Source organism: Chaetomium tenue (genome assembly GCF_020726465.1).
Source record: "Chaetomium tenue strain MPI-SDFR-AT-0079 chromosome Unknown F5144scaffold_2, whole genome shotgun sequence".
In the NCBI taxonomy this organism is placed as follows: domain Eukaryota; kingdom Fungi; phylum Ascomycota; class Sordariomycetes; order Sordariales; family Chaetomiaceae; genus Chaetomium; species Chaetomium tenue.
In genome coordinates, this window is record NW_027117330.1 from 2,551,624 (window position 1) to 2,579,397 (window position 27,774).

General features: G+C 56.1%; 8 protein-coding genes across 8 annotated transcripts; 4 read left to right on the forward strand and 4 right to left on the reverse strand.

Moving 5' to 3' along the window:
* Positions 1 to 569: 569 nt before the first annotated feature.
* F5144DRAFT_562149 (ubiquitin-conjugating enzyme/RWD-like protein) lies at positions 570 to 1,910 on the forward strand. The gene has a single exon (XM_066788300.1). The coding sequence runs from the start codon at positions 959 to 961 to the stop codon at positions 1,532 to 1,534; it is 576 nt and encodes a 191-aa protein (XP_066646521.1). The 5' UTR covers positions 570 to 958; the 3' UTR covers positions 1,535 to 1,910.
* A 685-nt stretch (positions 1,911 to 2,595) lies between these two features.
* On the forward strand, positions 2,596 to 5,612 carry F5144DRAFT_484629 (uncharacterized protein; the record flags this gene model as incomplete). The annotated part of the gene is made up of 5 exons (XM_066785456.1): positions 2,596 to 2,751; positions 2,813 to 2,900; positions 2,960 to 4,462; positions 4,523 to 4,791; positions 4,842 to 5,612. The coding sequence occupies 5 exons, from the start codon at positions 2,596 to 2,598 to the stop codon at positions 5,610 to 5,612; spliced, it is 2,787 nt and encodes a 928-aa protein (XP_066646522.1).
* Positions 5,613 to 7,008: 1,396 nt separating this feature from the next.
* Positions 7,009 to 8,076, forward strand: F5144DRAFT_485067 (uncharacterized protein; the record flags this gene model as incomplete). The annotated part of the gene is made up of 2 exons (XM_066785482.1): positions 7,009 to 7,355; positions 7,428 to 8,076. The coding sequence occupies 2 exons, from the start codon at positions 7,009 to 7,011 to the stop codon at positions 8,074 to 8,076; spliced, it is 996 nt and encodes a 331-aa protein (XP_066646523.1).
* F5144DRAFT_118481 (uncharacterized protein) lies at positions 8,016 to 8,909 on the reverse strand. Its single transcript, XM_066782196.1, has one exon. It carries the CDS (start codon positions 8,793 to 8,795, stop codon positions 8,172 to 8,174), a length of 624 nt encoding a protein of 207 aa, XP_066646524.1. The 5' UTR covers positions 8,796 to 8,909; the 3' UTR covers positions 8,016 to 8,171.
* Positions 8,910 to 9,239: 330 nt separating this feature from the next.
* Positions 9,240 to 13,042, forward strand: F5144DRAFT_527028 (DNA polymerase family B-domain-containing protein). Its single transcript, XM_066786843.1, has 3 exons — positions 9,240 to 10,221; positions 10,278 to 12,082; positions 12,133 to 13,042. The coding sequence occupies exons 1-3, from the start codon at positions 9,457 to 9,459 to the stop codon at positions 12,875 to 12,877; spliced, it is 3,315 nt and encodes a 1,104-aa protein (XP_066646525.1). The 5' UTR covers positions 9,240 to 9,456; the 3' UTR covers positions 12,878 to 13,042.
* Positions 13,043 to 13,464: 422 nt separating this feature from the next.
* F5144DRAFT_545088 (uncharacterized protein) lies at positions 13,465 to 17,968 on the reverse strand (the record flags this gene model as incomplete). The annotated part of the gene is made up of 6 exons (XM_066787339.1): positions 13,465 to 15,691; positions 15,769 to 15,955; positions 16,012 to 16,361; positions 16,416 to 16,971; positions 17,029 to 17,145; positions 17,203 to 17,968. The coding sequence occupies 6 exons, from the start codon at positions 17,966 to 17,968 to the stop codon at positions 13,465 to 13,467; spliced, it is 4,203 nt and encodes a 1,400-aa protein (XP_066646526.1).
* Positions 17,969 to 20,672: 2,704 nt separating this feature from the next.
* Positions 20,673 to 22,217, reverse strand: F5144DRAFT_483061 (NADP-specific glutamate dehydrogenase; the record flags this gene model as incomplete). Its single annotated transcript, XM_066785368.1, has 4 exons — positions 20,673 to 21,706; positions 21,768 to 21,817; positions 21,881 to 22,106; positions 22,172 to 22,217. 4 exons carry the CDS (start codon positions 22,215 to 22,217, stop codon positions 20,673 to 20,675), a joined length of 1,356 nt encoding a protein of 451 aa, XP_066646527.1.
* Positions 22,218 to 25,456: 3,239 nt separating this feature from the next.
* F5144DRAFT_118252 (Ferritin/ribonucleotide reductase-like-protein) lies at positions 25,457 to 27,223 on the reverse strand. Its single transcript, XM_066782195.1, has 2 exons — positions 26,758 to 27,223; positions 25,457 to 26,682 (listed from the first exon to the last, which is right to left on the reverse strand). Exons 1-2 carry the CDS (start codon positions 26,931 to 26,933, stop codon positions 25,896 to 25,898), a joined length of 963 nt encoding a protein of 320 aa, XP_066646528.1. The 5' UTR covers positions 26,934 to 27,223; the 3' UTR covers positions 25,457 to 25,895.
* Positions 27,224 to 27,774: the final 551 nt, after the last annotated feature.

A 27,774-nucleotide genomic window follows, 5' to 3' on the forward strand; every position in this document is an offset into this window, starting at 1 on the left:
TTTCGGGTTTTTACAACAAACCACCTACCTACCTAGTCTGGGGTTCGAATTTTTGTCAATATCGTAAGTGCATCATCCTCAGCTTTGATGAGGCCGCTGCAGGACTTTGTGACGCAAGGCCACTCAGAGCCCTGCTTTATTTTTCATGGGTCGGCTGAGGTCACTTGAGACTTGTGGCGGGGCATTTGTTTGAGACTGATCACTGGCTTCCAAGGCGGTGGCCTGCAGTGGGGGGGTTCTCTGGCTGGCTCGGCAGCTCCGCGACTTCCCCTGATAAGGAATGCCTGGCGGGTGACTCTTTGCTTGTCACCGCCAGGCGCATGGATCGGCAAGGTCCTCAATAGGTACCTAATAATAAATAGTCAGCCTCGGCGCCAAACCTTCCTCCCTTTCTGTTTCCATTGTTCCCCCTGTTTTCCTCACTGTATCTTGGGTTTCACAATAACTTCGGTGGAGTTCTGTAGAGGAGTGTGGTTTGTTATTCACTTCTATTTTCCACCTGCCTATACACAAACACGACCTATTCACCGCCGCCGACCCCCCCCACCCCCCCAGCTGATTACTGTGTAGTCCCTCCGACGGGCCGACCGACTTCGCCTTTTCTCCATACATCGAGAAGAAGGTTCCGCCCCTCGTCACTCGTTGTTCACCTTTCGTGACACTTTCTGTTCCATAACACCGAACCCGACTGCGTACCTCTATTTCCACAACGATAGCCCCCGTCGCCGCCAACCGTCGTCACCATGTCTCGTACAGCAGCGCCGACCGGCGCGAAGACGCGCCTGATGAGCGAGATGAAGGCACTGCGGAAGGAGACCTGGATTCATTTCCACGATGTAGGTTCCGACTCAGCCCCTCAACTACTACCCGGCCTGTCCCCCAAACCTCATCGCTAACAGCATCGCTCGGGCAGGATGACGACCAGGACAGCAACATCCTTAAGTGGCATTTTGCTCTCATGGTCATCAACTCCGATAGCCCGTTTAATGGCGGCTACTTTAAGGCCGAAATGACCTTCACCGACGAGTACCCGTACCAGCCGCCCAAGTTCCGCTTCCTGATTCCTATTACCCACCCCAACATCTATCCCGATGGCCAGCTCTGCATCTCGATCCTGCACAAGCCCGGGGAGGATATTACATCTGGCGAAGAGGCGAGCGAGAGGTGGTCCCCACTCCAGGGCGCCGAGAGCGTGCTCCGCTCCGTCCTGCTGCTGCTCGACGACCCCGAGATCAACTCCCCCGCCAATGTCGACGCCGGCGTCATGTACCGCGACCGCCGGGGCGAGTACCTCGAAAAGGCCACTGAAACCGTTGCAAAGTCCAAGAAGGATGTTCCTGCCGACTTTGAGATGCCTACGAGCTTCGTTGAAGCGCCGCCGCCGAAGCAGGACGACGATGCCGATTTCTGGGCCGGAAGCTCGGACGAAGAGTTCGACTTTGGAGGAAGCGATACCGGTGACGAGGATGAGATGGATTTCGACGATGATGAAGGGGAGGGCGAGGGAAGCGACGAGGACGAGGACGACAAGTAAAGAAGGCGATGGCATGGACACGACACCCAACTCCATCTCCTCATGTCCAGCTCTCCCTCTTCTGATGTCTTTTTCCTTTTTTTTCACCGGTCACGGTACATTATAACATGCATAGCGTTGGTGAACACCACAAAGGGGCGTTCGACGGTCTACGACCATGGGAGGGGGGGATTTAGTTGTATTTACGCACACCCATCCACTGAGGTGCGCTTATACCATGGAGTCTACTGGATTTGCGGTGGGCCGGCGTGGTATTTGCTTTGGGAAAGGGTAAATATGTTACAGGTTAATCAGACTGTTTTCCTCAAGCACCCACGCAAACTTGCAACACAAAAGTGCGAAGATATGATTCGGTGGCTTGGATTTCCCAGTTCTGGGAGGTGAACTGGCTCGACAACGGGCAACCTGAACCCCCTGGAACCAGGCCGTTATACGTGAGTGACCTACCTAAGGTATGTAATTACATACGGTAACTATTGGCACAGTCCGTGCGCTGCCGCTGCCGCTGCCGCCGGCCCCTCCGTGCCCCTCCTACGCCAAGACCTGGACACCGTAGCTTCCTTGTAACTGTCGACCAACGGACGCTGGGGCGCAAGGCAAAGGAAGGTACAATTCAAGACAAACGATTGTGGAAGTCAAACTCCAACAACAGCGCAAGCTTAGGTACCTTACTCATGCAGCTAACAACCATAAAACCGGCCATATGTGCTGATGACCCCGAGTTCCATTCCTGGCACAACCAATAAACAGAGTCATTTTATTTTATCCGCACGCTCGAGCACCACAGTACCGATTATCCAACCCAGGGCTCTCTCGCATAACCTAACCAGGGAGGGAGTTAGTTACCGATCCCGCAGCAGCTCCCAGGCCAAGAACGGGGCTAAGATCCAGAGCTCCCCCACCATTGTAACGGTTGTCCAGCAACTCCCGCCACCGACGCCCGCCAACCCCCGCCAACCCAGTCCGCTCTGGCTTCTCCCAGATGACATCTCGATAGCTCTGAACAAGCCGACTTTCACATCCTCTGACGGCGAAGCCATCGCTGGAGTGGGAAAACGAGGATGGCCTTCAGCCAAGCAGAGGTCTCGGAAGACCAGGTGAGGATGGTGGCAACAATTACCAACTTTAGCGACCTCTCCATGATCTCGACCGCGCTGCGGGGCAATCATGGCAACGCCGAAACGGTCGTCAATGAGATTCTCGATGACTGTGAGAAGGTCAGTTGGTGCTCTTCCTGGGTTTGCGTGCACGACGCCGTGGTTACTGACGTTGGCGTAGTTCAAACGCAAGTACGGCTGGGACGAGACCGCGTTTTCCTCCGGCCGCGACGGCGAGGATCCTTCGACCACTAGACCCAACTACGAAGGTGATTATATTCTCTGCGGGAGATGCCGTCGTTCTGTGTGCTGACGAAGTTCTGTTCAGCCCTTGGGATCAACGCACAACCCCCCGTCATCTACGGAACCGAGCCGAATAACTACTATGGCGCGCCCTCGCGGCCCCCATCGAGAGCAAATAATAGATCGCCTATGAGTCGCCTCGCCGATATCGCTGCCGGAGAGTACACCACGGCTACCCCGAGCAACCGTCAGGAAGAGGAGGACCAACTTCAACGAGCCATCAATGAATCCTTAACGGTCTCGGGCATTCAAACTCCACACGCATTCCCACCACCCCCTCCTCCGACGCAGCAGCAGTCAGGCGTCATTACCAACCACGGGGAGTCCTCGGTGCATTTTGGCCCTGCCAATCGCCCGGACTACGATCCAAACGAATGGGCCATGGTGCCCGTGAAGGGGCAGGAGAGCGACCCGGATCCGACCCTTCGAGTTCGGAAAGATAGGATGCCGGTCTTGCTGCGGTGCCGTAAGGAACGAGAGTGGGACCAGCATCGTGTCGGGGCCCTCTTGATGATATTTAGTCAAATTCCCGCGGTTCGCAACGTATTACTCGACAGCGGTGTGGTTCCCGGTTACGGCTACGGCAATAAGAGCGACTGGTGGCAAGGAGAACCGATATACCCACCCGGCCAACTGAACCCCGACGGATGGATGGACGACCGTGCCATATCTTGGTCCAACGAAGTCCATCGCCTGATGGCCTTCCTTGAGCTAACAGAACGCGCATACGGGACAGCCGACAGCCTTATCCGCGCCAAGCACCCGGACGCACAGGAGACTGGCGACGCAGAGAAGGACTTCTTCCAGAACTTTGCCGAGGCCGAGGCGGGCGAGGGTAACCGCGAGAAGCGGGAAACACTCATCTCCTCGGTCGAGATTGTCGCTCTCGACGATTTCACCCACCAGGGTGGGGATCGCTTCGGCCTCCTCGACCTCCAGGTCAGCAAAGACACCGATCCCATGCATAAGAATCTCTACCATGTGCTAGATTGGCTGTTCTTTGCCGATCTAAGATTGGCAAGGGAAGATCTAGGTTCAACCCGGATGGCCTGGATCAGCCAGGCCTCGGAAATTTTCACATGTCGTTTCCAGAAAGACGAGAGTTTACCCGTGCCGCTGGAGGTACCCGAAACTTTCTACCTCGACCGGTACTTGAAAAGTAATGGGGAAAAGCTCCAGCAGTTGCAAGTGGAGATGGTTGCTTTGCTCAAGGCGTACGAGGCCAATATTGAGAAAGAAGAGGAGCTTATAAAATGGGTCAACCGCGAAACGAACAAGGCCTACGACCGTAGAGTTCTCATCGGCGAAGCGGCGGACCGCTACCAGCAGAAGTTGAGAAGAATCAAGCGCCGCGCCTTTTGGAGGGCGCATGAGCAGACCCCATTCGAGGGTGAGGGCGAGTACTACCTACAAGATCACGCAGGCGAACCGAGTCTGCTACCTGAAGAGTCTGAGGCGGTTACCTACTACGAGGCCAAACTACAGGAGTTCGAGGATAGGTTGGCGGATATCCAAGGTTTCATCAATGGTAATTGGAACCCAGATCCGAGAGCTAATGCGCAATCACTAATAATGCCAACCGTTCTAGAGGTCATCCTGCCGGAGAGGGAGGCAATTCATGAGGTTAATCGTAAAATGTCCTCGCTTCTGACAGTACCTTCCACCGATGAGAAGTGGAACCCCACACACAAGTACACGCTTTGTGGCGTGGTCAATGACCCGAATACCGTTTACCAGCGGATGCATGTCCCGGCCAGCGAGGCCGGGGCCGAGTCCGCTGACGATGCTCCTGTGGTCGGAGAGAAGAGGTGGTGGAAGACGTCCTTTAAAATGGCGGATAACACAGTCGAGCACACAGTGAGTCTAGTCTCTCGTTTAGTGTTAGCTGTTACTGACTCCTTTCTTAGCAAGTGACTTACGAAACGGTTATACGCGAGACCTGTTCGGTCGGGTGCAAGCCTATCCTCGTGTACGCGACAGACAAGGCCTTGGAGCAAGACAACCTACCGCTGCCGGACGCGCTCAAAAACTTTGTCCGGCTTGACAACCGGCTTTTCAAGCAGGAGCTGCTACAATCAAATCGGCCTGGTCATAAGCGGAGCGCTGGCGTTGGCGACGGCTCGCAGTCGAAGCGGTTACAGCGGTCGGCTAGCATCGATTCAATGGACACTAATCACGCGTCGGCGGGAGACTTTGACGACGATATGCGCGACGCGCCGTTCGACGCGCCGTTCGACAATGACTCGGTATTTGAGGTTACCGTCGGCGGCGACGTAACTCCCAACAGGGCTGCCAGAGCCACACAAGATACGGCCATTCCAGACCTCGTCGATATTACCAACGAGGCCCCTGGGTTAACGGCAACGATGACATCACCACCCTCATATGAGAATTACATCGAGATGGAAATGGGCGTGTCACCGGCGCTCGAGCAGGTGTCGCTGCAGGACCCTAATAACATTAGCCCGCTTAAGGGGTTGGAGATGCAGGAACGGCCGAACGCGCAGTTACTCACACGGCTAGGCAGCAATGGCAATAACAGTGGCGGTGTTACTACTGCTAATGGCAGCGCGGGTAGTGGCCCGGCACAGGCTACGACAAGAGACGAAGAGGAACCGTTGATTGACCTAAGTGATCCCCAAGATGCCGGCCCCGAGGCGCAGGTGAAAAGTATTTAGGAAACGGCCTCGCCAACAGGAGAGTTCTTCTCTAATGCGCCTCTTGGTTCGGATCCCGATCAGGTTCCCAGGGGCCCATCACCAGAGGGGATGTGTCTGGACGTTGAAGCGGCTTCGAACCATGAAGAGGACACGAGCAGCAAGATGGATGCAGATAAAGAGGATACGAGAAGCAAGGATGGCCCGGACAACAACGAGCAGGCAGACAGCAACGAGATCGCGATCAAGACGGAAGCTGCGAGGAAGGTCTCAAAGGGAAAGCGAGCTACCCGAACAAAGAAGGGCTGCTCGATCAGCGAGAATAGTCCGAGACGCAAGTCGGAACGGTTACTTCGCAAAAGTCTGGCTCGTTGAGAGTGTTGGGTGCTCGTTGGGTTGCAGGCTGGGCTGTGCCGGATTCGTTGCATTCCCCATTCAAGCATACTTAAATTTAGGGGCTAGGCGCGTCGGGGGTACGGTTGGTGTTGGGGATACACAATACCTGTCTTGTCCGAGCATGGCACAGCGATTTGTTATTTTTGGTAGGGTTTGTAGGCTAGCACTTGGGAGGACCTGAGGGCTTTCGCATCAGGAGGAGCACCGGCAGACGGGGCGCATGGGCGGATGATACCCCCTGAGTATAATTCATGGGAGCACGTTCGGCTTGGGTTCTCTCGCTGGTGCCGGCCATCGGCATGTATGTTGGCAAACTCGTCACACTAGGGTGTGTGTGAGCGATATTGTAACCACCAACAGCACCAGCTTCGAAGTTCCTTCCAAGCTATCAGCTTAAGCAGGGAACAGTCCAGCACCGTTAACTTTGGTTGAACAAATATGAAGCAACCACACCTCGCCATCCTTCCCCATCATCATCGTGCCCAAAGCAAGAAATAACAGCTTGGGGAGTTGAAAGAAATACAAGTAGAAGTCGAGAACTTATTCTTTATACAACTTCCATAAATGGACTAGACTTTCACAAATCACACAGTGTAAAATATTCCAGGAAACAGTGTGCGGGGCAGCTTCGAACGTGGCGGGGCGGACAGCAGGGCGGGGGGAACATCGGAGCTTCCTTCTCACTGAAGCCTGCCTACCCATCCGACCCCAACCAGCATCATACCAGACCCATACCAAGCTTCGGGAGGTAGAGTCCACTTCGAGGCTGACTGACAGCTTGAGCCTCCCCCACACCGTTCTCCATTTCCACTTTAGAAGACCAAGGCGCAAAGAGAGGAAAGAAACAGCCGCACCACCTCCGAAGACCAGCCCCGACAAAACACCAGCATCCCCATCTCCAACTTACCCACCCTCCCGCTCGACCCGACCTTCTCGACCCGACCCGACCCGACCAAAAAACCACCCCCCATCTCCCCGACCCAACCCCCCAGACTACCGAGAGACCTCCCCCGAGAACAAAATGGCGTCCAAGATCGAAAAGATCATCGCGCGGCTGCAGAAGCGCATCGCGGAGGGGGCCTTCGAGGAGCAGTACGAGGCGGCGCAGGAGACGCGGCTGGTGGCGGCGCGCTACACCAAGCAGGCCAACTGGCCGGCCGCCATCGACATCCTCTCCAACGTGTCGCAGGCGCTGCTGCGCGCGGGCCAGGGCGGCAGCGGTGGGGACTTGGCGATTTTGCTGGTGGATGTGTACCGCCAGGCGGCGCAGAAGCCGGATGGGGCGTCGCGGGGCAAGTTGTTGACGTGCTTGCGGCTGTTTGAGAGGGAGGAGCCGACGAGGAAGAAGTTTATTAAGGAGATGATTGAGTGGGTTTCTATGTTCTTTTATTTTTGTGCTTGGAGGAGGTTTGCGGGAGGCTGACTAGATACACGATACAGGTGGTCCAAGAAGTTCGGCGAGTTTCCGGCCGGCGACCCGGAGCTACACCATGTTGTTGGCGCGCTCTTCGCCGAGGAGCATGAGGCCGAGGAGGCGGAGCGGCACCTAATACTCGGGACCAAGGAGTCGGCCGAGGTGCTCAGCCGGATGGAGTACGACTGGTACAAGGAGGACGAGTCCCACACGGCACCCCTCTATTGCGCCCGCGCCGTCCTGCCCTATCTGCTCGTCGCCAACGTCCGCGCCGCCAATGCTTCATACCGCACCTTCGTCAGCGCCCTGGCGGCCGATAACAAAGGGCTTGCGGTGCAGGACGTAAGCTCGCAAGGCTCCGACATCCGCATCTTCCCCAGCCTACCACTACTCAACTTCCTCGGGCTGCTCCTCCTAGCAGTGCAAAAGGGCACGCCGGACCTATTCCGGCAGCTGAAGACAAAGTACGGGCCGAACATTAACGAGCTGGGGGACACTTGGGATACGGCGCTGGAGATGATTGCTGAAATGTACTTTGGCATCCAGCGGCCGAGGCAAAGCAACCCGTTGTTTGATATGATGGGCAGCTTGTTCGGAGGCGGCGCGCCTGGTGGCGGGCAAAGTAGGCCAGCGGCTCGCCGGGTAGAGGCGCCTGCTGCTGAGGGACTGGATTAATCGGCCGCGGTTCCTGGGGCTGGGCTGGGAATTCGGGTCATATGCGGGATGAGCTACGAAGCTTCATGAATAGACATAACCTGTTACTAGTGCTGTTACCGCCGCGCCCCCGGCTCGTATAACCAATTATCCTCTTCTAACGCCGCGACTTTGGCTCTCAAGCTTGCTTTGACGGCCTCGAGGAGCTCTATAGTCGACGCAGAATCGTTGGTCTTAGTTAGGAGAACACCAGGCGAGATATGTCTGGCAGCGCAGTTGCCACTAGTAGACGAGGAGGAGGTGGGGTCCTTGCCTTCAGGTTGTGCGGGCACGCTATGCTGGTCAATCTGATGCTGCTTCACCGCCTCGGCCAGGCGCTCCCTCTCCAGCTCGTTCTCGTGCCGCGCCTCCAGCGCCTCCATGTCCTCGGGGTCGTCGATAATCGGCGTAGGCGGGTCGCCGAGCTCAATCTCGCCGTTGTGGTCGCGCACCACGATGTCGTCCTGTGGGAAGGAGGTCTCGGCCTGCGGCGGCTGGAATTGGCCGTGGTGTTGGTGTTCCTTGTGCACGTCGGCGTCGAGGTGCAGCTCCTCGGAGGCTGGCGAAGCCGCTGGCGCTCGGCGCGTCAGCTGGCTCTGGAAGAGGTTGCGGCGCACGCTCGCAGCGGACGGTACCCCGCTGCGTACTTTGGAGACGCCCGAGGCGAGGGTCCGGGAAGAGGGCGCGTGTCTGTCTGCCATTTGATGGGATAGCGAGGGTGTATTTCTGTAGGATATAATTTGTAGGGTTGTGGTGGGCAAATGTTGAACTAAAAGTTGAGGTTTAGCATTATACACGGCTGCTGTATCTGTAAGGGCGGGCAACTAAGGTACCTAAACAACAGTGGTTGGCGGGGTAAATCGCATCAAGGGTTAGGGTCAGTGAGTGTTTCCTTTCCTTTCACGATGTGCAAAGGTGAGTAGGAAGTGTGAACCATAGAATGAGGATTAGCATAAAATGCATTTACAGGTAACCCTTGATGTTAATATGGTCTAACACCGTTCTCTGAGATTATTCCTACGTGTTTTGTCTGAAGTATAGCTAGGTACTCCACCAGGATGTTGCACGGCAAGACTGTAAGTGCGCGCCGCAGTCCATTAAATGAGTCGCGTCTGAAGTGGGGCTCGTCACGTAACAAGGGCAGGAGCGCGTCTCCGAGTCTCGAAGGGTGGATTTCGCGTTATCACTTGCACCGGCTCAGCTGCCCTTCTTTCTGGAAACTCCAACTGCAACTCCGAGAACCGTCGCACGATGAAATCACACAACACCCGTTCATGATTTGGCGGATTAATCACACAACCGTTCTGCTTCGATCGAAATCCTACCCTTATAACACGAACCCGGTTTTCCAACATCTCCGAGATGCCGTCGGCAACACTCCCCAAGAAGAGGGTGTTCGGTGAAGCATCGAGCGCCCGTCGGAACATTGTCTCCACTCCCGTATCCTCCAAGAAACGCCGTCTAGAGAACCCGCCCTCCTCCCCTGCCGTCCGATTCAACAGCTCACAGAATGACGGCAAGGGCAAGCTGGCCTCGAGCCAGCAGAAAAGCACCTTCGAAACAGAGGTGCTCGAACGCATGAGCCAAGATATCTCGGATCTCAAACAGAACAACACAGAGAAGGATCAGATTTGGAGTCGTCCACCAATCCCCGAGGACTACGACCCAGAGAAGGACAGTCTTTGCTTCCAGGCCATCGAAGCCGAGGAGGGCACACTTGGGGGTGGCCAGGCAGCTGTGAAGCTCTTTGGTGTTACCGAGAACGGCAACTCTGTGCTGCTGCATGTAAAAGGCTTCAAGCACTATCTATATGTTGCTGCCCCTATCTCATTTACCCCCGAAGACTGCCCCAAATACAAGGCCTACCTAGAGTCACAGCTAGCCATCAGCCACCAAGCCATCGATTCTGTCACCCTGACCATGCGGGAAAACATCTACGGCTTTCAGGGGAACGTTCAAAACCCCTTCATCAAGGTCACCGTCACCGATCCGAAGCTTATCAACAAAGTCCGCACGTTGATCGAAAGCGGCAATGCCAATTGGAAGGGCATGTGGAAGAGCGTGGACGGGTCCATCATGACCTATGACAATATCCAGTACCTGCTGCGGTTTATGGTTGACTGCTCGGTATGTGGAATCTAATGACAGAAGGGGCAAAAACGTGAAGCTAACGTCGGATCTAGATTGCCGGTATGGCTTGGGTCGAGGCACCGGCTGGCAAATACATACCCATGACCAACACACAGTCCAACTGCCAGTTTGAAGCCGAGATCAGCTACAAAGATTTGATCTCACACAAACCCGTTGGCGAGTGGTCCAAGATGGCGCCCCTGAGGATCCTCTCTTTCGATATCGAATGCGCCGGCCGGAAAGGCATCTTCCCCGAGGCCCACACCGACTCCGTCATTCAAATCGCGAACGTCGTGACCAAATACGGAGACAAAAAACCATTCGTCCGAAACGTCTTCTGTCTTGACACCACCAGTCCAATTGTGGCCACTCAGGTCATGTCCTTCGACAAGGAGGAGCAGATGCTATCGGCATGGAGGAACTTCCTCGTGGAAGTGGACCCTGATATCATCACCGGATACAACATTGCCAACTTCGATTTCCCCTACCTTATCGAACGGGCCAAGCACCTCAAAGTCCGTGATTTTGACTATTGGTCCCGTACACGTGTCAAGTCGTACTCAAAAGACTCCAACTTCTCCAGCAAGCAGATGGGCAACCGTGACACCAAAGTCACCAACATCAGCGGACGTCTTCAACTCGATCTTCTACAGCTGATCCAGCGCGACCACCAGCTTCGAAGCTACACGCTGAACTCAGTCTCATCGCATTTCCTGGGCGAGCAAAAGGAAGACGTCCACCACTCCATGATCACAGAACTTTTCGAAGGCACGCCAGAATCAAGGCGCAGGTTGGCGCTGTACTGTCTCAAGGATGCCTACCTCCCTCAAAGGCTGATGGAGAAACTGTCTTGCCTCGAAAACTACACCGAAATGGCAAGAGTCACGGGTGTGCCCTTCAATTTCCTTCTTGCGCGCGGCCAACAAGTGAAATTCTTGAGTCAGCTCTGCCGCAAAGCCTTGGAGCAAAAGCTGGTCATCCCCAACATGACGACAGAGTCGTCAGAGGAACAATACGAAGGCGCCACTGTCATCGATCCCATCAAGAACTACTACGACGTCCCCATTGCCACGCTGGATTTTGCCTCCCTGTACCCCAGTATCATGCAGGCCCATAACCTCTGCTACACGACCCTCATCAAGAAGAAGGATATTGAGAAATGGAACTTGAAGAAGGACGAGGACTACATCGTGACCCCGAGCGGGGACATGTTCGTCACCTCCAAACAGAGGAAAGGCCTGCTAGCTCAGATTCTGGAGGAGTTGCTTTCCGCCAGAAAACAAGCGAAGAGAGAACTGGCTGCGGAGACAGACCCTTTCAAGAAGGCCGTGTTGAACGGTCGACAACTGGCCTTGAAGATCAGCGCCAACTCCGTCTATGGCCTGACAGGTGCGACGAACGGCAAGCTTCCCTGCTTGGAGATTGCCAGCAGCACAACTAGCTTTGGCCGTCAGATGATTGAAAGGACCAAGCAGGAGGTGGAAAACAGGTATAATATTGCCAACGGCTACTCCCACGACGCCCAGGTCGTCTACGGTGATACCGATTCCGTCATGGTCAAGTTCGGGACCACCGACTTGGCTGAAGCGATGAGGCTCGGCGAGGACGCCTCCCAATTTGTCTCGAGCAAGTTTGTGAAACCCATCAAACTAGAGTTCGAGAAAGTCTACTTCCCCTACCTTCTCATCAACAAGAAGCGGTACGCAGGACTCTACTGGACGAAGCCGGAGAAGCACGACAAGATGGATACCAAGGGTATCGAAACCGTCCGTCGTGACAACTGTCTGCTGGTACAGACCGTCATCGAGAAGGTTTTGAGGATGATTCTCATCGACCGAGATGTCATGGGTGCTCAAGAGTATGTCGTCCACTCGCCCTATTACAAGACCCCTTGCTAACCGGCCACAGATACGTCAAGGACACCATCGCGGACCTCCTGCAGAACAAGATTGACATGTCCAAGCTGGTCATTACCAAAGCCCTGACGAAGGATGACTACGCGGCAAAACAGGCCCACGTCGAATTAGCCCAGAGGATGAGGAAACGTGATCCCGGATCAGCCCCTGGGCTTGGTGACCGAGTGGCCTACGTCATGGTCAAGGGCGCGGCGGGCTCAAAGAACTTTGAGCGCTCCGAGGACCCCATGTACGTGCTTGAGCACAATGTCCCGATCGACACCAAGTACTATCTAGACAACCAGCTCGCTAAGCCTCTGGGTCGTATCTTTGAGCCCATCCTCGGCAGCGAGGCCAAGGTCAAGTCGCTCCTCTCGGGTGCGCACACAAGAGCCATCTCGGTCGCCGCGCCGACCGTCGGCGGCCTGATGAAGTTTGCCAAGAAAACGCAGACCTGCATGGGTTGCAAGAAGCCCCTCACGGGCAAGGAGGAGAGCCAGGGTGCCGTGTGTGCCGACGATGCGCCGCGCGTCGGCGAGCTCTACAAGAAGACGCTGGACAAGGCGTCGGATCTGGAGGTGAGGTTCAGCCGCCTGTGGACGCAGTGCCAACGCTGTCAGGGGAGCATGCACTGCGAGGTTATCTGCAGCAGCAAGGATTGCCCCATCTTCTACATGCGCATGAAGGCCAAGAAAGATTTGGAGGATGCCAATAAGGAGCTGGGGAGGTTTGATTTTGATAAGGCTGCGATGTGGTAAGGGTGATCGGGGTAGGCTGGACCAAAGACTGTGATTCATGTGTACATTTGAGGACGCAATGGTGTTGGGGGCATAATGGCATTATATCGGGGCTTCTAACGGTTGGGATTGTTGGAATTGTATTGGTATCTCGCGATAATGAAACTTGACGTGATATATTTTGAATGCTACTTCAGTGCGGTATGATGGTGTAACTATTGGTGTCGTCTAATTTGAAGCGGCATCATCTGAAAGACGGAGAGAAATCCGCATTTCGACGAGTAATGTGCAATAACAAGTACCTAGCGTTGTTGACGAAATTGGGTGTTCTTGTATAATGATAATCTGGTCCTGCCAATGTGTAACACTATCCAACACCTGATGATGGTCATATACATATCAAACCACGCACGCAGACTTGGTCTATATAGAAAGGGAAACAAGAAAACACAGCCGTCCAACAGATCATGAGTGATAAAACGCCCAGGTCCAATCCAAAAACAATCCAAAATCATATCAGGGGGTATGTATCCAAAACTCCGTCCGCCCACCACCTCTAACAAACACACTCACTCCCACTCCCACCCTTCCTCATAACCCACAATCAATCAATACAACAACTCCCCCCCATGAACCATCGCCTTAAACCGATCCTCCGGCTCCACAAACTCATACGCCTCCCCCCTTGTCACGCGATCCACCTCCTCCCGCACAAAGGGATACACATCCTTCCAGGCATTCCGGCCCATCCAGCCATCCAGATGTCCATACCCCGGCACCACCTTGCGCTTGTACTCACCATCCTCAAAGGCGTCGCACAGCGTCTCGTACGTGCGCTCGGTGGCCTCGGGCGAGAGCACGGCGTTGTCGCGCCCGACAAACAGCATGACGGGGATCCCCCGCAGGCGCTCGATGTTGCTTTCCGAGGTGAGCGGCTCGTACAGCGGCGCGTTGCCCATCACGTGGCCCTCGTAGCCCATCTTCATGAGCAGGTTGAGCTGGCGCATGTTGACGCCGCCGAAGAAGCGGTCCATTTGCCGGTGGGTGGCCTCGTTGAGGTTGGCGTGGTTCCAGCAGCGGCCGAAGACGAGCGAGGTGCGGTGGCAGGCTGCGTTGTTGCACATCTCGCGCCGGGCTTGCGGGTAGAGGCGCAGGGCTTGGTTGACGGCTTTTTGCACGAGGGTGTCGTTGTGCGAGGTGCTGCAGGAGAACCAGCTGCCGGCGAAGAGGCCGTATAGTCGGTCCATGGGTAGTGGGCCGGCCATGACCTTGGCCATGTTGGTTGGGCCCCAGACTGGGTTCATGAATACTTGTGAGCAGGTGATGCCGAGGATCCAGGAGGCGGGGATGGTGCCGTCGAGGAGGCCCGACGCGAACGCCACGCTGCCCATGCAGTGCGCGATGGTGTAGATCTTTTCGGGTCCGTATACCTCGCGGATGTGCTCCAGGCAGGCCTTGAGGTCCAGGCGCGCGTCGTAGGTGGTCCAGTTGCTGCCGGCGATCATGAGCTGGCTGATGCGGTGGACGGTGACGAAGACGCGGTAGCCGGCGCGGGTGAGGTAGTTGACGGCGTTGTAGGGGATGGTCGGGAGGGCGAAGATCTGGTGGTCGACCGAGGCGCCGGGGATCATGAAGAGGTTGCGGATGTTCTTGGGGTCGTTTCCGGGGACGTGGGTTGGTTCCCAGATGTGCATGCGCGAGGACACGCCGTCCGACGCGAGGATCTCGACGGACTTGTCGGCGGGCGTGTGGTTGATGAAGCCGCTGAAGGTCTTGGTGGGATATTCCAGGGGCGTCAGCGGTGAGAGGAAGAGTGACAATGACTTGCGCGTGAAGTAGGTCAGGAAGCTGGCCGCACTGATGGCTTTCTTGAGGAGGTTGCTGCCAGTGGGCGTCATGGTGTTGATCTGCGAAAAGAAGTCCGCAGGCTGAATGTGCATGATGCCTTTGGCGATGACAGGCGCCCGGCGCCAGGCATCCTCGTCGTCGAGATCGGCACACATGTAAGGCACGTGTTGGCTGATGGTCACATACAGAGTGCTCGTGGCCTTCCAGAACTGGAACGGGGCCAGGGCAACGGATGAGTCGACCACTTTGTAGCCGTGAAAGTGCAGCTTCCTGCCGTCGACGCCGGTCATGTCGAAGTCGTACGTCAAGTTACGAGTGCCCGGCGCCTTGTTGTTGAGAATGAAGAGATTAAATTCTCCGCGCTGCACCATAAAAGGCGAACCTCGAATGGCCGGGCAGACGAAGGTACCCGTCAGCATACCACGGTGCTGCGCGTGGTTGACCATCTCCTTCGTGTTGAACGCCTGTACGCTCAGGAAGAAGCGCCCACTCTCGCAGAGCGACTTGGCCATGCGATGGGCGAGCTCATACGTCTCCTGGTTATCTTCCTTGAGGTCCTCGTCGGGGTGGATGAAGCCCGACATGACCTCGGTGAAGCCAATACCACTCGCGCTGACATCGCGGGCGCTGCGGATGACCTTATTAGCCACACTGATGCTATCCTGCTCTTCCAGGACGTTGATCTGCTCGCGCTTGTGGCTCGGCCGCATGCGTTTTGGCTTATGCTGCGGCTCGCCGAGGAGATCCAAGATGGCATTCTTCTCTTCGCTGATGGTGAGACCCTGAGACTTGGCGTATGCCTCAACTGAGCGCTCAGCAAGCGCGGCAATCGTGGCAAAAGGGTTGGCAGCAAGCGCCGTGGGGATTACCGAGCCATCCGTCACGATCAGGCCGTCGTGGGTCTCGCCATTTCTTCCCCTGAATACTTTACCAACGTGGTTGGTTACACCGGTTTTACCAGTGTTGTCTCGGGCCATGCACGCGCCACTGTGTTTAAAGTTTAAGGTTAGGTCGTATCCTGTTGGTGGCACAAGAGAAGGGGGGGTTGGTGGAGGGTTACATACCCGATGGGATGGACCGTGACCTGTTGGCCCAACAGCTCGTAAAAGGGACTTTGTACAAGGGTACCGCCAACGACCTCAGTAGCCCTTTCAAGCAACTTGTTGAGCTTCTTGACATGATGACCCCGGGCGACGCCGAGAAATTCAAGCATTGGCTTGTCATCCTTGAGCGACAAGACGGCTTGGTTGCCTAGATAGCGTTGTTAGTGCCTGTCAGGCTTTAAAGGGACGATCTGGGTATCTTACTGTCGTGAGACATAATAAGGTAAACCTGTGTTTTCTGCACCGCCCCGTTCTTGTAGTAGGGCCCAAGGAACCTGCTACCATACCGTGCCAGGGCCGCTTGGGTCTTTTCGATAAGCGTGTCATTCTGGGGGTCTTTCTTCCCCGGCATGAGATCGATCATTGCTTGGAAGAGAGGGGCAAGGGCATGCGGGATAGCACCCTCCTCGAGCACAAACCCGTCCAAGGGGTTGAAATCAGGCTTGGTCTCGTCCTCCCGGCAATCGATGACGCTCGTGATGGTTGGGCCAATGGGGTGGTATGGCGACGGACACTCCTGTCCGATGGCGTTGGCGGTCTCATCGGTATTGTACCTATTGTTTGTCAGACACCAGATCCTTAGTTGTTGTTTCGTAGTTAGCACTTACCCAAACGCCAACATGTCTCCGTTCCCGCTCATGTTCTGGCCAACCTCGTCGCTCATCTCGAGCCCCATGGCCTTACTCCGGAGCAAGATCTCGGTCGAGGCAATGGCGCCGGCGCCAAGGAAGACGGCCTTCTTCGCATGCACCCACATCAGGTCGCCATGCAGGTTGGCCTTGAACAGCCCCCTATTCCGGCCGTGCCAAGCAAAGTAAACACGATACCCTTCACCGTTCTTGTCCTCCTCGATGTAGCGCACCTCGCACTCGCAGAACAGCTCGGCGCCCCAGTTCCAGGCGTCGGCGATGTAGGTGACAAGGGTGGTGTTCTTAGAACCATCATTGACGCCCGTGGCGTCTTGGCCGGTCAGGGATGACGGCGACATCTCGACGCCGCAGCTGTTGGGGCCATTGATAAAGCGCGTGGTCTGGCGCACCTTCTTGAACTTGCCCCCGAGCCCCATCAGCTCGGCCTGCTTCTGGAGCAGCTTGGCCTTGGGGAGTTCAGGCCACTCGGCCGGGTACTCCTGGGGGTCAAGGACCTCTTCCACCTTTTTGTAGTCTGGTGCATCGCGTTAGTAAATTGGGACTTACACAACCTGCGACTGACAAGACTTACACTTATCCAACTCGTCCGCATTCTCGCGAATTTCAGGAGGCCATGCTTTCATCGCTAGTGTCTCCTTATCCGCCTCCATGAACACATTGGCATTAATTAGACTTGTCCCACCAAGCCCTATCAAACAGTCAGTATCAGAAAAGAAAAGAAAGGAAAAGAAAAGCCAAAACTCACCATTCCCCACCACCGCACTCTGCCCCCTCCCCATAATCAAATGATACAACCCGGTCGGATCCCCCCCCTCTACCTGCTTCCCCTTCACCCACCCCGGCGAGAACGTCCCCGAATAATGCAGCTCCTTGGCCGCCTCAATCGCACCGGCAGGGTACTCACCGGGCCACTTCTCGCGGCCGCGCTCGAGCAGGCAGACGGACTGGCCGGTGCGGGCCATGCGGGAGGCGGCCACGCCGCCGCCGTACCCGGACCCGATCACCACCACGTCGTAGGCGCTGCGCAGCAGCTCCACCGGCTTGGACAGCCGCGGGAACGGCGCGTCCTGCCGCCCGTCCGTGTACGGCCGGGGCTTGGCGCTGGCGCGGTGCGCGGTGGGTGAGATGGGGGAGGTGGGGGATGTGGCCGTGGCTGTGACCGTGGTAAGGGAGGGCTTGTTGTGGTTGTTGTTGTATTCGTGCTCGTCGTGGACGGCGTAGCTGGGTGGGAGGGGGTGCGGGTCGTCGCGGCTTAGGTCTGGGGAGGAGGCTGCGGTATGGGAAGATGTTTGGGAGGTTGCTGTGAAGGTTGAGGAGGGTCGGGGGTCTGAGCTGAACCCTGTGCTTGAAGATACACTAGGATTTGGGGAGGGCGGCCGTACGTCGTCAAAGGCACCGTCGATGATGCCCATGGCGTTGGCTCTGTGGTTTGGGTCTGGTGTGAGAGGAGGAGACAGCAGGCCATTGACCTGCAATGACCCGGACGGGCTTCGAGCGGATGACTTGTCCATGGTGCTGGTGAGAGCACAGTCTGCTCTGGCCTGTGATACAATACTCTTTCTAGACAGTTCTCGAGGTGATAATACTTCAACTTAAGGATGTGGGTATGCAAGACTCAAGGACTTTGGGCAGAACTTGAGAGAGAGGGAAGACAGGATTAGACTGGACGTGACCGGAAACAATATCGGCAGTCTCAGGTGAGGAATGGGGGATTGATATCTAGGAATCCAAGGTAACCACACGAGTCAGGGGCAGGAACATCGTCTTGATAAGTCATAGCCCGCAACATAACGGTGACCACGCCCCATCGTAAACTTGGCCTTTCCGGGCAAAGCGGCCCCCCGGATACATCGACATGCAGGCAAGCAGAAGGCACGGCTCTGTTCACCATCTGCATGCTCGCCCTGTGGAAGGACAGGAACGGTTTAGCTAGCCCCCTCGGCTCATGGAGCCGACCAGGGCGCAGTTTTCAGCCCACCATCTTTCGGCTGGGCAAAAATAAGTCTCGACACCGAACGGGGCGGCCATTGGCCGGAATACCGCGGCCAAGTGCTTGCCGCAAGAGGGTAGGATCCAGCTGGGGTATGTGGTGGAGAACCCGTCAGCACGGTTCGGCCAGGCCACAGCTTTCTGGAACCACAGCCACGAGAATCACCCTTGTTTTAGTGTCATCCAATGTCGGAGTTTTAGGACGATCCCATGCTGTCGTGGTTCGGCAACGGTTGCTGCCTTGTGGCGTCTGCGAGTTTCCCCTACGATGAACACCATCGCCCCGTGGGGTCTATGACGATGCCATAGCGTGCGGAGGAATATTGCCGTCGCCATCTCGCGCCCAGCGAGCCAGCGAACCACTCCAATGGGCTTTCTACCACCATCATTGGCAGATCATGCTTCGCATATGTCGATCAATGGGTAATGTAATCGGGTCCGCATGCAACCCCGAGTGCCCGAGAGGAGGTGAGTGATTCGGTGTTGAATATTGAGACCTGAGAATTCCGGAGAACGACCCGTTTTCGTCGTCGGCTAGGGTGTGGACTGCGCTGAAGGCGCTATTGGACGGGAAACGAAGACCACCCATGTCGTGATAGGCTGTCGCCATCGACCCAAAGTCCCCCTCTCCCCCCAATCCAATGGCGGTGCCCGATGCTCGCTGGGGCGCAAATCGCCATTGCGTCCCCTTCGGTGAGACTTCATCAGTTTGCATCCTTTTTCGGGAACGGCCATATGATGGCTGAGCACCAATATGGATGTCCGACAGATTTCGCTCTCTGGTACCGTGACTAGCCACCCCTCCCACCTTCCACATTTTGTGTGAGAAGGAATCAGTCCCGTGAAGTGGTGGTCAGCAACCCCTGTTGTTCCTACTTTGTATTCGGCCCCCAGACTTTCAGCCCTGTGTCGCTCAGCCCCCCAAGCTCGGACGCATTTTCAGATCGCAGACTGCGTGACCCATGGGAACCACTGCCGCGGCGTCCCCGTTGCATACCGCGCCGTGCCCAAACCTTAATCACAGTGCCTCAAACAGTGGGCGTGAAGGATTCTTGCCGTTTCTTTCCCGCCCCGGCCGCGTGATATTCGAAGTTCGAACTTCAAGTGCCCGAACCATTGGTCTTTGAAAATATTCGTTGGTCAAGCGCCGGTCCTTCATTGTGAAGGCGTTGGCAAAGTGTCAAGATATGTGTATATGTACGTATGTCTGTGTAGTTATTTCCAGATTGTGGGATTGTGTACTGTGTCACGGGTGTGACCCTGAAAGTCGAATTCGAGCCGAGTGCCGCTTGAGGGCGGCCCAGGGGCAGCTGAACGAAAAGGACTATAATAAGGCCCGGAGGTGTTACAGCAGCTTCTCAAACGTGAGGCTGTGAAAGTTCTCGGAAGACTCGTCCCATCAATTGGCCTAGTCTATTCTGTAGTTATTTTAACATGAGTTAGATAACGTTTGACGATGCAAGGTTCATACAGGCGGGCCGGAGGCGGAACGGGCCACATCAAACCCCGAGTTCACAAAAGCGGAGTTGAGTCGGTTGTATGTGCGAATATTTGTAACCACCAAGAACATCGCTGTTGCCATTTTGCGATGTCTCAACTGCCACAAAATCATCTCTCGTCAGGGCAAGGCAAGTCCTGCCGAATTTGAAAGCCCCGTTTTCCCGGGCACATTTTTACCGCAAACTCGGCAGGATCAATCCCGTAATCTCACTATCTTGCCCATATCAGTGCCGCAACGGGCCGTAGCATGTTGCTTATCGGCGTTGCACAGCACGGATCAAGATGGAAGGCACGACACGTAGGGGTGGATCTTGGCTTATCTTCGACCCCGGCATGATTGGGCCATGAGAGGTCACCTGGATCATTCAAATCTGCCATGGCGTGCTTATCCGCATCTCTGGCGCTGGACACTTTGTTTAATAGTTAACGGTTTCATTGCTATGTAAAAAGCAGATCCCTCTATACATCCATTCGCTCTCTCGCTTGAATCAAGAAACCAAGGTATCGACAACCCACAGCCAGTTAACCCAGGGAATCATGTCGTTAACTCGTCCGATCCCAACTCCATCCTGATGGGAACACCCCAAGAAACGCCGGCCAAAAAACGTGCAGTAAAAAAAAGGCAAAAAAAGGAAAAAAGAAAACGGCTCATCGACCGGCCTGAGAAAGCGCTAGAGCATCAGAGACGCCGCACTCCGCCAAATCCGATTGATTGTCGCCGCCCGTTCACCACCAGTCGCCGTGCTCGTGCATGGCCTGGGCGACCTTGACGAAACCGGCAATGTTGCTGCCGGCGACCAAGCTGGGGAGCTCGCCCTCGCTCGACTCGACGTAGTTCTTGGCGGTCGTGACACCGAGGTCGAAGGCGTTCTTCATGATGTCCTTCAGCTTCTGGTCGACCTCCTCCTTAGTCCACGCCAGGCGCTGGCTGTTCTGCGACATCTCGAGACCCGAGACGGCGACACCACCACAGTTGGCGGCCTTGCCCGGAGCGTACCAGATGGCATCGCCCTTCTTCACCCGACGCTCGTTCTCGAACACCTCGATGGCCTCGAGCGTGCAGCCCATGTTGGAGCCCTCGGCAACGAACCTGGCGCCAGCGGCGACCAGGCCCTCCGCCTCCTCCTTGCTGACCTCGTTCTGGGTCGCGCAGGGGAGAGCAACGTCAACCTGGCCAACGTGGAGCCACGGGCGGACGCCCTCGATGTACTGGAGGTTGCCCTTGGTGGTGTAGGCAGAAAGCGACTGGCGCTTCACCTTCAGGTCCATGATGGACTCAATATCCTCAACCGTGACGTGGCCGTCGCCAACCGCCACAAGCGAGCCCTTGGAGTCGGAAAGCGAGACGATGGTGGCGCCGAGCTCGATGCACTTCAGAGCAGCGTACTGCGCAACGTTGCCGGAACCCGAGATGGCGACGCGCTTGCCCTCCCAGTTGCCGACGCCAGCGAGCTCGAGCATGTGGGTGACATAGTACACCAGGCCGTAGCCGGTAGCCTCGGGGCGGATGAGCGATCCACCCCAGTCGAGGCCCTTGCCGGTGAGGACACCCTCGAACTTGTTGCGCTCGCGGCGGTAGGCGCCGAACATGTAGCCGATTTCGCGGCCCGACACACCAATATCGCCGGCGGGAACGTCGGTGTCGGCACCAATGTGCCTGGAGAGCTCGCGCATGAAGGCGACGCAGAAGCGACGGATCTCGGCGTCACTCTTTCCCTTGGGGTCGAAGTCGGCTCCACCCTTGCCACCACCCATCATCACTGGCCCCACATGTTAGCAAGTGCTGTCAAAAATCCCGTTTTTTGAGTTGTTTCGACTTACGGCCCGTGAGCGCATTCTTGAAGATCTGCTCAAAACCGAGGAACTTGAGGCTGTTTTTTTTATCAGCTTTTACCCTTGACACTTGGGTCTTCCTTTTTTCGGTTTTTTCTTACATCGACAGGTTGACAGAGGGGTGCAACCTCAGGCCGCCCTTGTAGGGGCCGAGAGCGGAGTTGAACTGCACACGGTAGCCGCGGTTGGCCTGGAGGTTGCCGGCATCGTCCTCCCAAACGACGCGGAACTGGATGACACGCTCGGGGATCGAGACGACCTTGAGCGCAGTGCGGTACTCGGGGTTCTTCTGGAAAAGGGAGCTGTTTTCGAGAGTGAGGACGAGCTCTGCGAACATTCATGTCAGCTCCCGGGTCGCAAGTCAAATGCTAAGCGGCATTGTCTCGGCTCACCCTTGTAGGCCTGCTCAAACTCGGGCTCGCTGGCAAGGTGAGACATGGTGGCTAGTTTGTTGGTCGAAGTGTTCGTGGCGATGAGGTTGTATTCCTGGTTATCGCTGTCGACTCAAAACTTTGCTGCGAGAATGAGGAAGGGAAAGAGAAGTCGAGGAAGCGCAAGGTGGCGGAAGGAGCCCAGACTATATACCAGAGAGTCTGGGATGAGATGGTGGGGGTGACAGAGACCGACGAAGGACAGATGGGACGACGCGAAACCACGTTACCCTTGCTCCGCGGACAGGTCGACCGAAAGAGGCGGCTGCTTGTTGGAGGCTTGGGCAACTCGTAGCTCCGTTTCACAACTGGGCCAACTTCAGTTGGGCGTGTGGGACAGGGACATGCGGCGAAGTTGACTGCATCCCCACACGAGGGGCGCCCCTTTGCGGGACGAGTGGCCATGTCTTGGCGAGGGTTTGCCATCTAGCCGCGCCGGTTTTCGCTCACTCTGGAAGAGCGGCACCTGTCATCCCACGCCAGCCATGCCCACACCACTCTACGGCCTCCCCGGCTTGTCTTCGCCAATTTGCATACGTGCAGCGATGATCATTGTCTTGCCACTGCATTTGCCACGCCAGTGTGTGAAGCTATTTCCTCTATTTCCCGTCATCCATACCCCATCAGCAATAGCCTCATTGCTCATTTCGAGTTGTCGTCGTCTTTATCGATAGTAATGCTGCATCATGATTGGCAACTGCTGTCTTGAATTTGGAGAAGCCATGCTCTCCATGATGGCATACTCCGCATGCTCGCGTGCCCTCCCCCTGTCAGCGACGCCGTGAGTGGACGGCCTCAGACGACTCATGGTTGGGGGTCGCGCTTGCGGGGCTCTCAATAACTTATCCGCGGGGATCGATTGGCCGCCTCCAACGATGGATAAATCCGACTTGGTAATTTTATGGCGGGGTCAACTCTGGTCAACGGGAGCTAGTCCCAAACAACGCACCTCGGGTCGGTGGGGCTTATCTTTCGGGGGGAAGAAATCCGTCAAAGTCTTGACTCCTCACCCGGCTCGACCCGATTCATTCTCGCCCAGCCTCCGACCTCGCTGGTCCAGTATGCGGAAAACACTCGGTTTCGCCTCCGGGTCATTCCGAATTTGGCAAGTGAGCGCAGGGTGCCCCCAGCCTCTCCCGCTCACTGCAAGTTGCCGGACGCGGGTTGGGCCAGTCTTCAACTTCCGATCATCCATCCTCGGCGCTCCGCTTATCTCGAGTTGCTAAAGGTAACTGGTCATGCATTGGCGGCCGTCAATGATAGGCACCTGGATTCGGTCCGTTGGTTCTCTCCCGCTTCGCTCTCCCAGACTGACGCACTCGCTATTCAGGTTGTCAAGTGGCCCCCAGGCATCCGTCCCCCCCCCCCCCCCATTCAACTCATCGAGGCCATTGACCATGTCGTTGTTTTCGTCGTTGTCGTCGTCGTCGTCGTTAACGTCCCCAACTCGTTAGACGATGACGAGACAAAAGACAGCATGTGATCGACAGGATGGCCAAAGTCGAAATCCCATGTTTGCGCATGCGACACCCGCCGCTGCGGTTCGCGTTACCGACCTTCCGCGTGGAGTCGGTCGATGTAACCTTCGGTCGAAAGCACACCGAGTGGGGACGCTTGAGTGGTGCTGGCGCATTCAACAAGTGCACTGAGGACAACAACGAAGACATGGGAAACCTCAGGTTTTAAGTATTCCGCACCGTCTCACATGTTCAGAAGCCTATCTAGGCCTCGAGATAACTCAACCCCTATCGCTCGATCTACACTATCTCGTCTCAACCGTGTCGCGATACGGTGGTTACACTTGCACACGTGCGTGCGACTCCGAGCGAGCCAACAACCGGGCAGGGAAATGCAGGGTCGTGGGCCCCATGATAACCTTATCTCTGCAATCTCGAGATTCTGATCGGTGGGAATCCACTCGGCCAACGCTGGCATTCCCGTGTGTCTGGATACGTACCATTGAAGTACCCCTCCCATCCCGGTTGTTCCGAGTGACGAACTCTGTTGTATTCCCCGGCGAAATGCCCCAGTCCCGCCGCCGTGAAGACACGGCGAAGCGTGGGGATGGGAAGGTAACGTTGTTCCTTTGAGGGAGGGTACACGCTGTGTACATGTGCCCCGTAGCACAGGAGACCGTGTACAGTTCCACAGACTTGGGGGTTCTCTGGTGCATCAAACCGGTCATTTATTATTCCTCATTCCGACTTCCCTAACACTCGAACTCTTTCCCCCCTCTTCCATCCTCGCCTTCTCTCTACATTCTCCATTCCCCCTGGGTTGTTTTCCGCATTCTTGAATCTCCAAAATTCCCATCCGCCCTGGACTTTGTGGTGTCACAAATTGAAACAAATGCCAAGTCTGGCAGCCTGCCAGCGGTGAGACAGCCATGTTGGCATGGCTGGGAAAGCCCTGTCTTGGTGTAAGCCAAAGCTGTCTTGGCTTTACGTGTTCGCCCAAGTATCCGCCTGCTAGTCAATGTTGTGCATGGAATGGATTGCGCCCGGTTCGCCCGCTGCAAGCTAGTGTAATTCGCGAATAAGACAAGGGGCGAGTTTGGGGGGCGCATGAAAAGCGCATTACGTAGGACAAGACTTTTGGGAGGTTAGTCGCTGAATCGGGCGTTCTCTCTCTTGCTCTTCGGTGACCGGGCCGGACCGGCTCGGCTCGGACCCACGCGCTGTCCGCCGGTGATAGTCGGCGCTTCGCTGAGAAGAGGATATCCGTTCTGAATGATGCCACGTGGTTACATGACCATGGGGCGGTTGTCATGAGGTAATGGTATGCAAAACTGATAGCCTGGTGAAGCATGAACAGCAGCAACAAAGACTACCTACCTGTCTGGCAACCCGATTTCTTAGGGTGGGAAAACGAAGTGGTGTGCGTTGAGTTGTTCGAAATAAACCCGTCAGTTTCCTACATGTTGTTACTTGGAATTGCATGGTAGCAATCTAAATGATCTTCTGCCATCTTGTATTTTGTCTATTCTCTATGTCTGTTGGACAAATTTTATTGCATGAGCTTAGCTCCCAATAGTTACGTGGAATTGATCGACCACTTCTTACGTTGATCTTCTCCTATTGATCTTCACCTAGGTTTACAAGGGTTTCTGCATAGATGACGAGACACTGGAACATCTGTTGGTAGGTAATAGATTTATGATTTGAGGCTCTACACCACCCTCTTCGCCGAGCAGCAACATAACAACCATGCTTTTTGGTGCGTCGTCGCCCTTTTCCTACACAGCATGGCGGGTATCTCCAACCTCTCCTCGGCATATAAAACAAAGAAAAAAGAGATCAAACATGAGAGTGATGGACGCGAGGAAGAAGAGAAACAACTCCGCCGTCAAAGGTGAGGATTATATACAGGCGATATACCGCTAGCAGCCGGCAGGTCATGTAGCCCAAGAAGCGAAGTCAACTAGAAAAAAGAAAACGTAAAAAAGACACGAAGGGAATAAAGCTTGTTGGGTGTGTCTGGGCTGCTGGTCTGGGTTGGTTTAACAACACGAGCAAGCAGGCCGGCCACCCGGATATCCTCGCCTGCCCCGAGTCAAGGCTCGGAGAGAGCGAGTCCCTTAAGTTCCAAACCCGACCCCATTGATAAGAGACCCAACTCCCAGACCAAACCAACCAACACCCCCTTTAGAACCCCCTTCAGAAAAAAAAAGAAGGCGGCTCACAGCCTACGAGACCTGCATAACCATGGGCCCAGCCACGATGATATCATCCGTCAAGACGCCATTCAGCGGCCCCGCACTCGCCAAGTTGACATACGTGACACCCGCCAAGCCCTGAGGCACGACGCACCCCGCGGCCTGATCAAACGGCACGAACACGGTACCGCCGGGAATGCCGCCCGTGGTGAACGCGCAGTGCGTGGCGGTCCCGGCCGCGTCGCTCTGCAGCTGGACGGTGGCGCCGGCGGTGACGGCGGTGGCGCTGGCACCGGCGGGCATGGCCAGGGTGGGGAAGGCGGTGAGGATCAGGTTGGAGCCGTCCGGGCAGCTCTGGATGAAGGGGGCGGCGAGCGAGAAGACCTGCTTGGGGGAGAGGGGGGTGTCGAAGGCCTGCGGGACGGGGATGCCGCGGGAGGCGGCGCGGACGAAGGTCTGGTGGCGGGCTTCGATGGTGAGGATGGAGCCGGCGGTGGTGAGGATGGAGGTGTCGGAGATGAGGGAGGCGGCGCCGAGATAGGCGGACACGCCGACGTTTTCGAGCACGGCGGCCGTGGCGACCATGCCCGCGGCGTCGGTGAAGCCGAAGTTGTAGGTGCAGGGCTGCACGGGCTGCACGCCGGCCTGGGCGATGGCGCTTTGCAGGAGGATGACGTGCTCTTCTTCGGTCTTGCCGATCTTGATCAGGGCGTCGATCTCGCGCTGGTCGAGGCCGAGCGCTTGGAAGTCGGTTGCTGGGAACTGCGCGAAGCCTTGCTGGTAGAAGGTCGCTTCGAGCCACTCGAGTGTGAGAGCGCTGTTGGGGAGGGGAGAGGTTAGTGGTATGTTTTGGGGTGTTGAAAGCTGAGGAGTGATATGTGGCTCTGCTTACAATTGCAGGATGTCGACATCATTGAGACCGAGTGCTGCGGCGGCTGCGTTTTGGCGCTTCGCGTGCTGGTACATCTTCATCTGAGACTTGCTCAACTTGGGGACTGATGGTAGCGCCGATGATAGGGCCGCCAATCCCGCCACAACAACCCCAAAGGTCTTCTTGAAGGAAGGCATGTTGTCGGTGTGTATATGTCGATTATTCGTTAACCGTTCTGTTGTGGTTGTTCCTTTCCTCTGTCCTGAGTTCACTATCCGTCCAAGCGCAGTGAATGTTCGGTATGAAAGCAAAGACCAGCCTGGCTACTGAATCGAAGGCCTGCCCGAGGGTCGTAAATTAAAAAGAAGTATTAAGATAGATGTCGTACACTGGGACGAAGAGGACTGAATGAGGGACAGACCGAGCTGCTTGAAGGAAAGTGAAAGCAGACCAGCGCTTTAGGCAAGACGAGCGAACGGGACAGAAGGCGTGGGATAAGGAGAGAGAGAGAAAAGAAGGGAAACCTAGCATGTGTAAGTGGGAAACGGCCATGAATAAAGACCATCCGCCAAGATCGCCTCTCTTCGTAACAAGCGGCTGCTGACCGTTCCGGGATCCGCATCTCATGTCGACATCCCCCCCCTCCCCCTTCCCCGGGACCCGAACAGGGAGGCGGGATTGGGAACAAGCAGCAGCTGCACTAGAACAATGCTGCGGGGGGGGTGATTACATGCCGCCCCCCTCCCCCGTTCCGCCTCCATTGAGGGCGCTCAGGGCATGCCCAGAACCCCCAGACCGGACGATGTCGCCTCGTTAAGCTCAGAATTCTGGTCTAGGCTGGTACTGGCAGGGGTTAAAGGGGCAACGGGCTCAGCCAAGACGGGACTTCAGATGGGCAGGAGTGATGAGAGAGACTTCGTCATGTTTCGTTTCTTCGTGGTTGTTGCCCGAGTGGCCCTAGTGGCCCCCCTACCCCCTTGCTGCAGGCGCCGTGATAGAGACCCGCGCGACCCCTTCGCCGTTGCGACAAACCGGCAT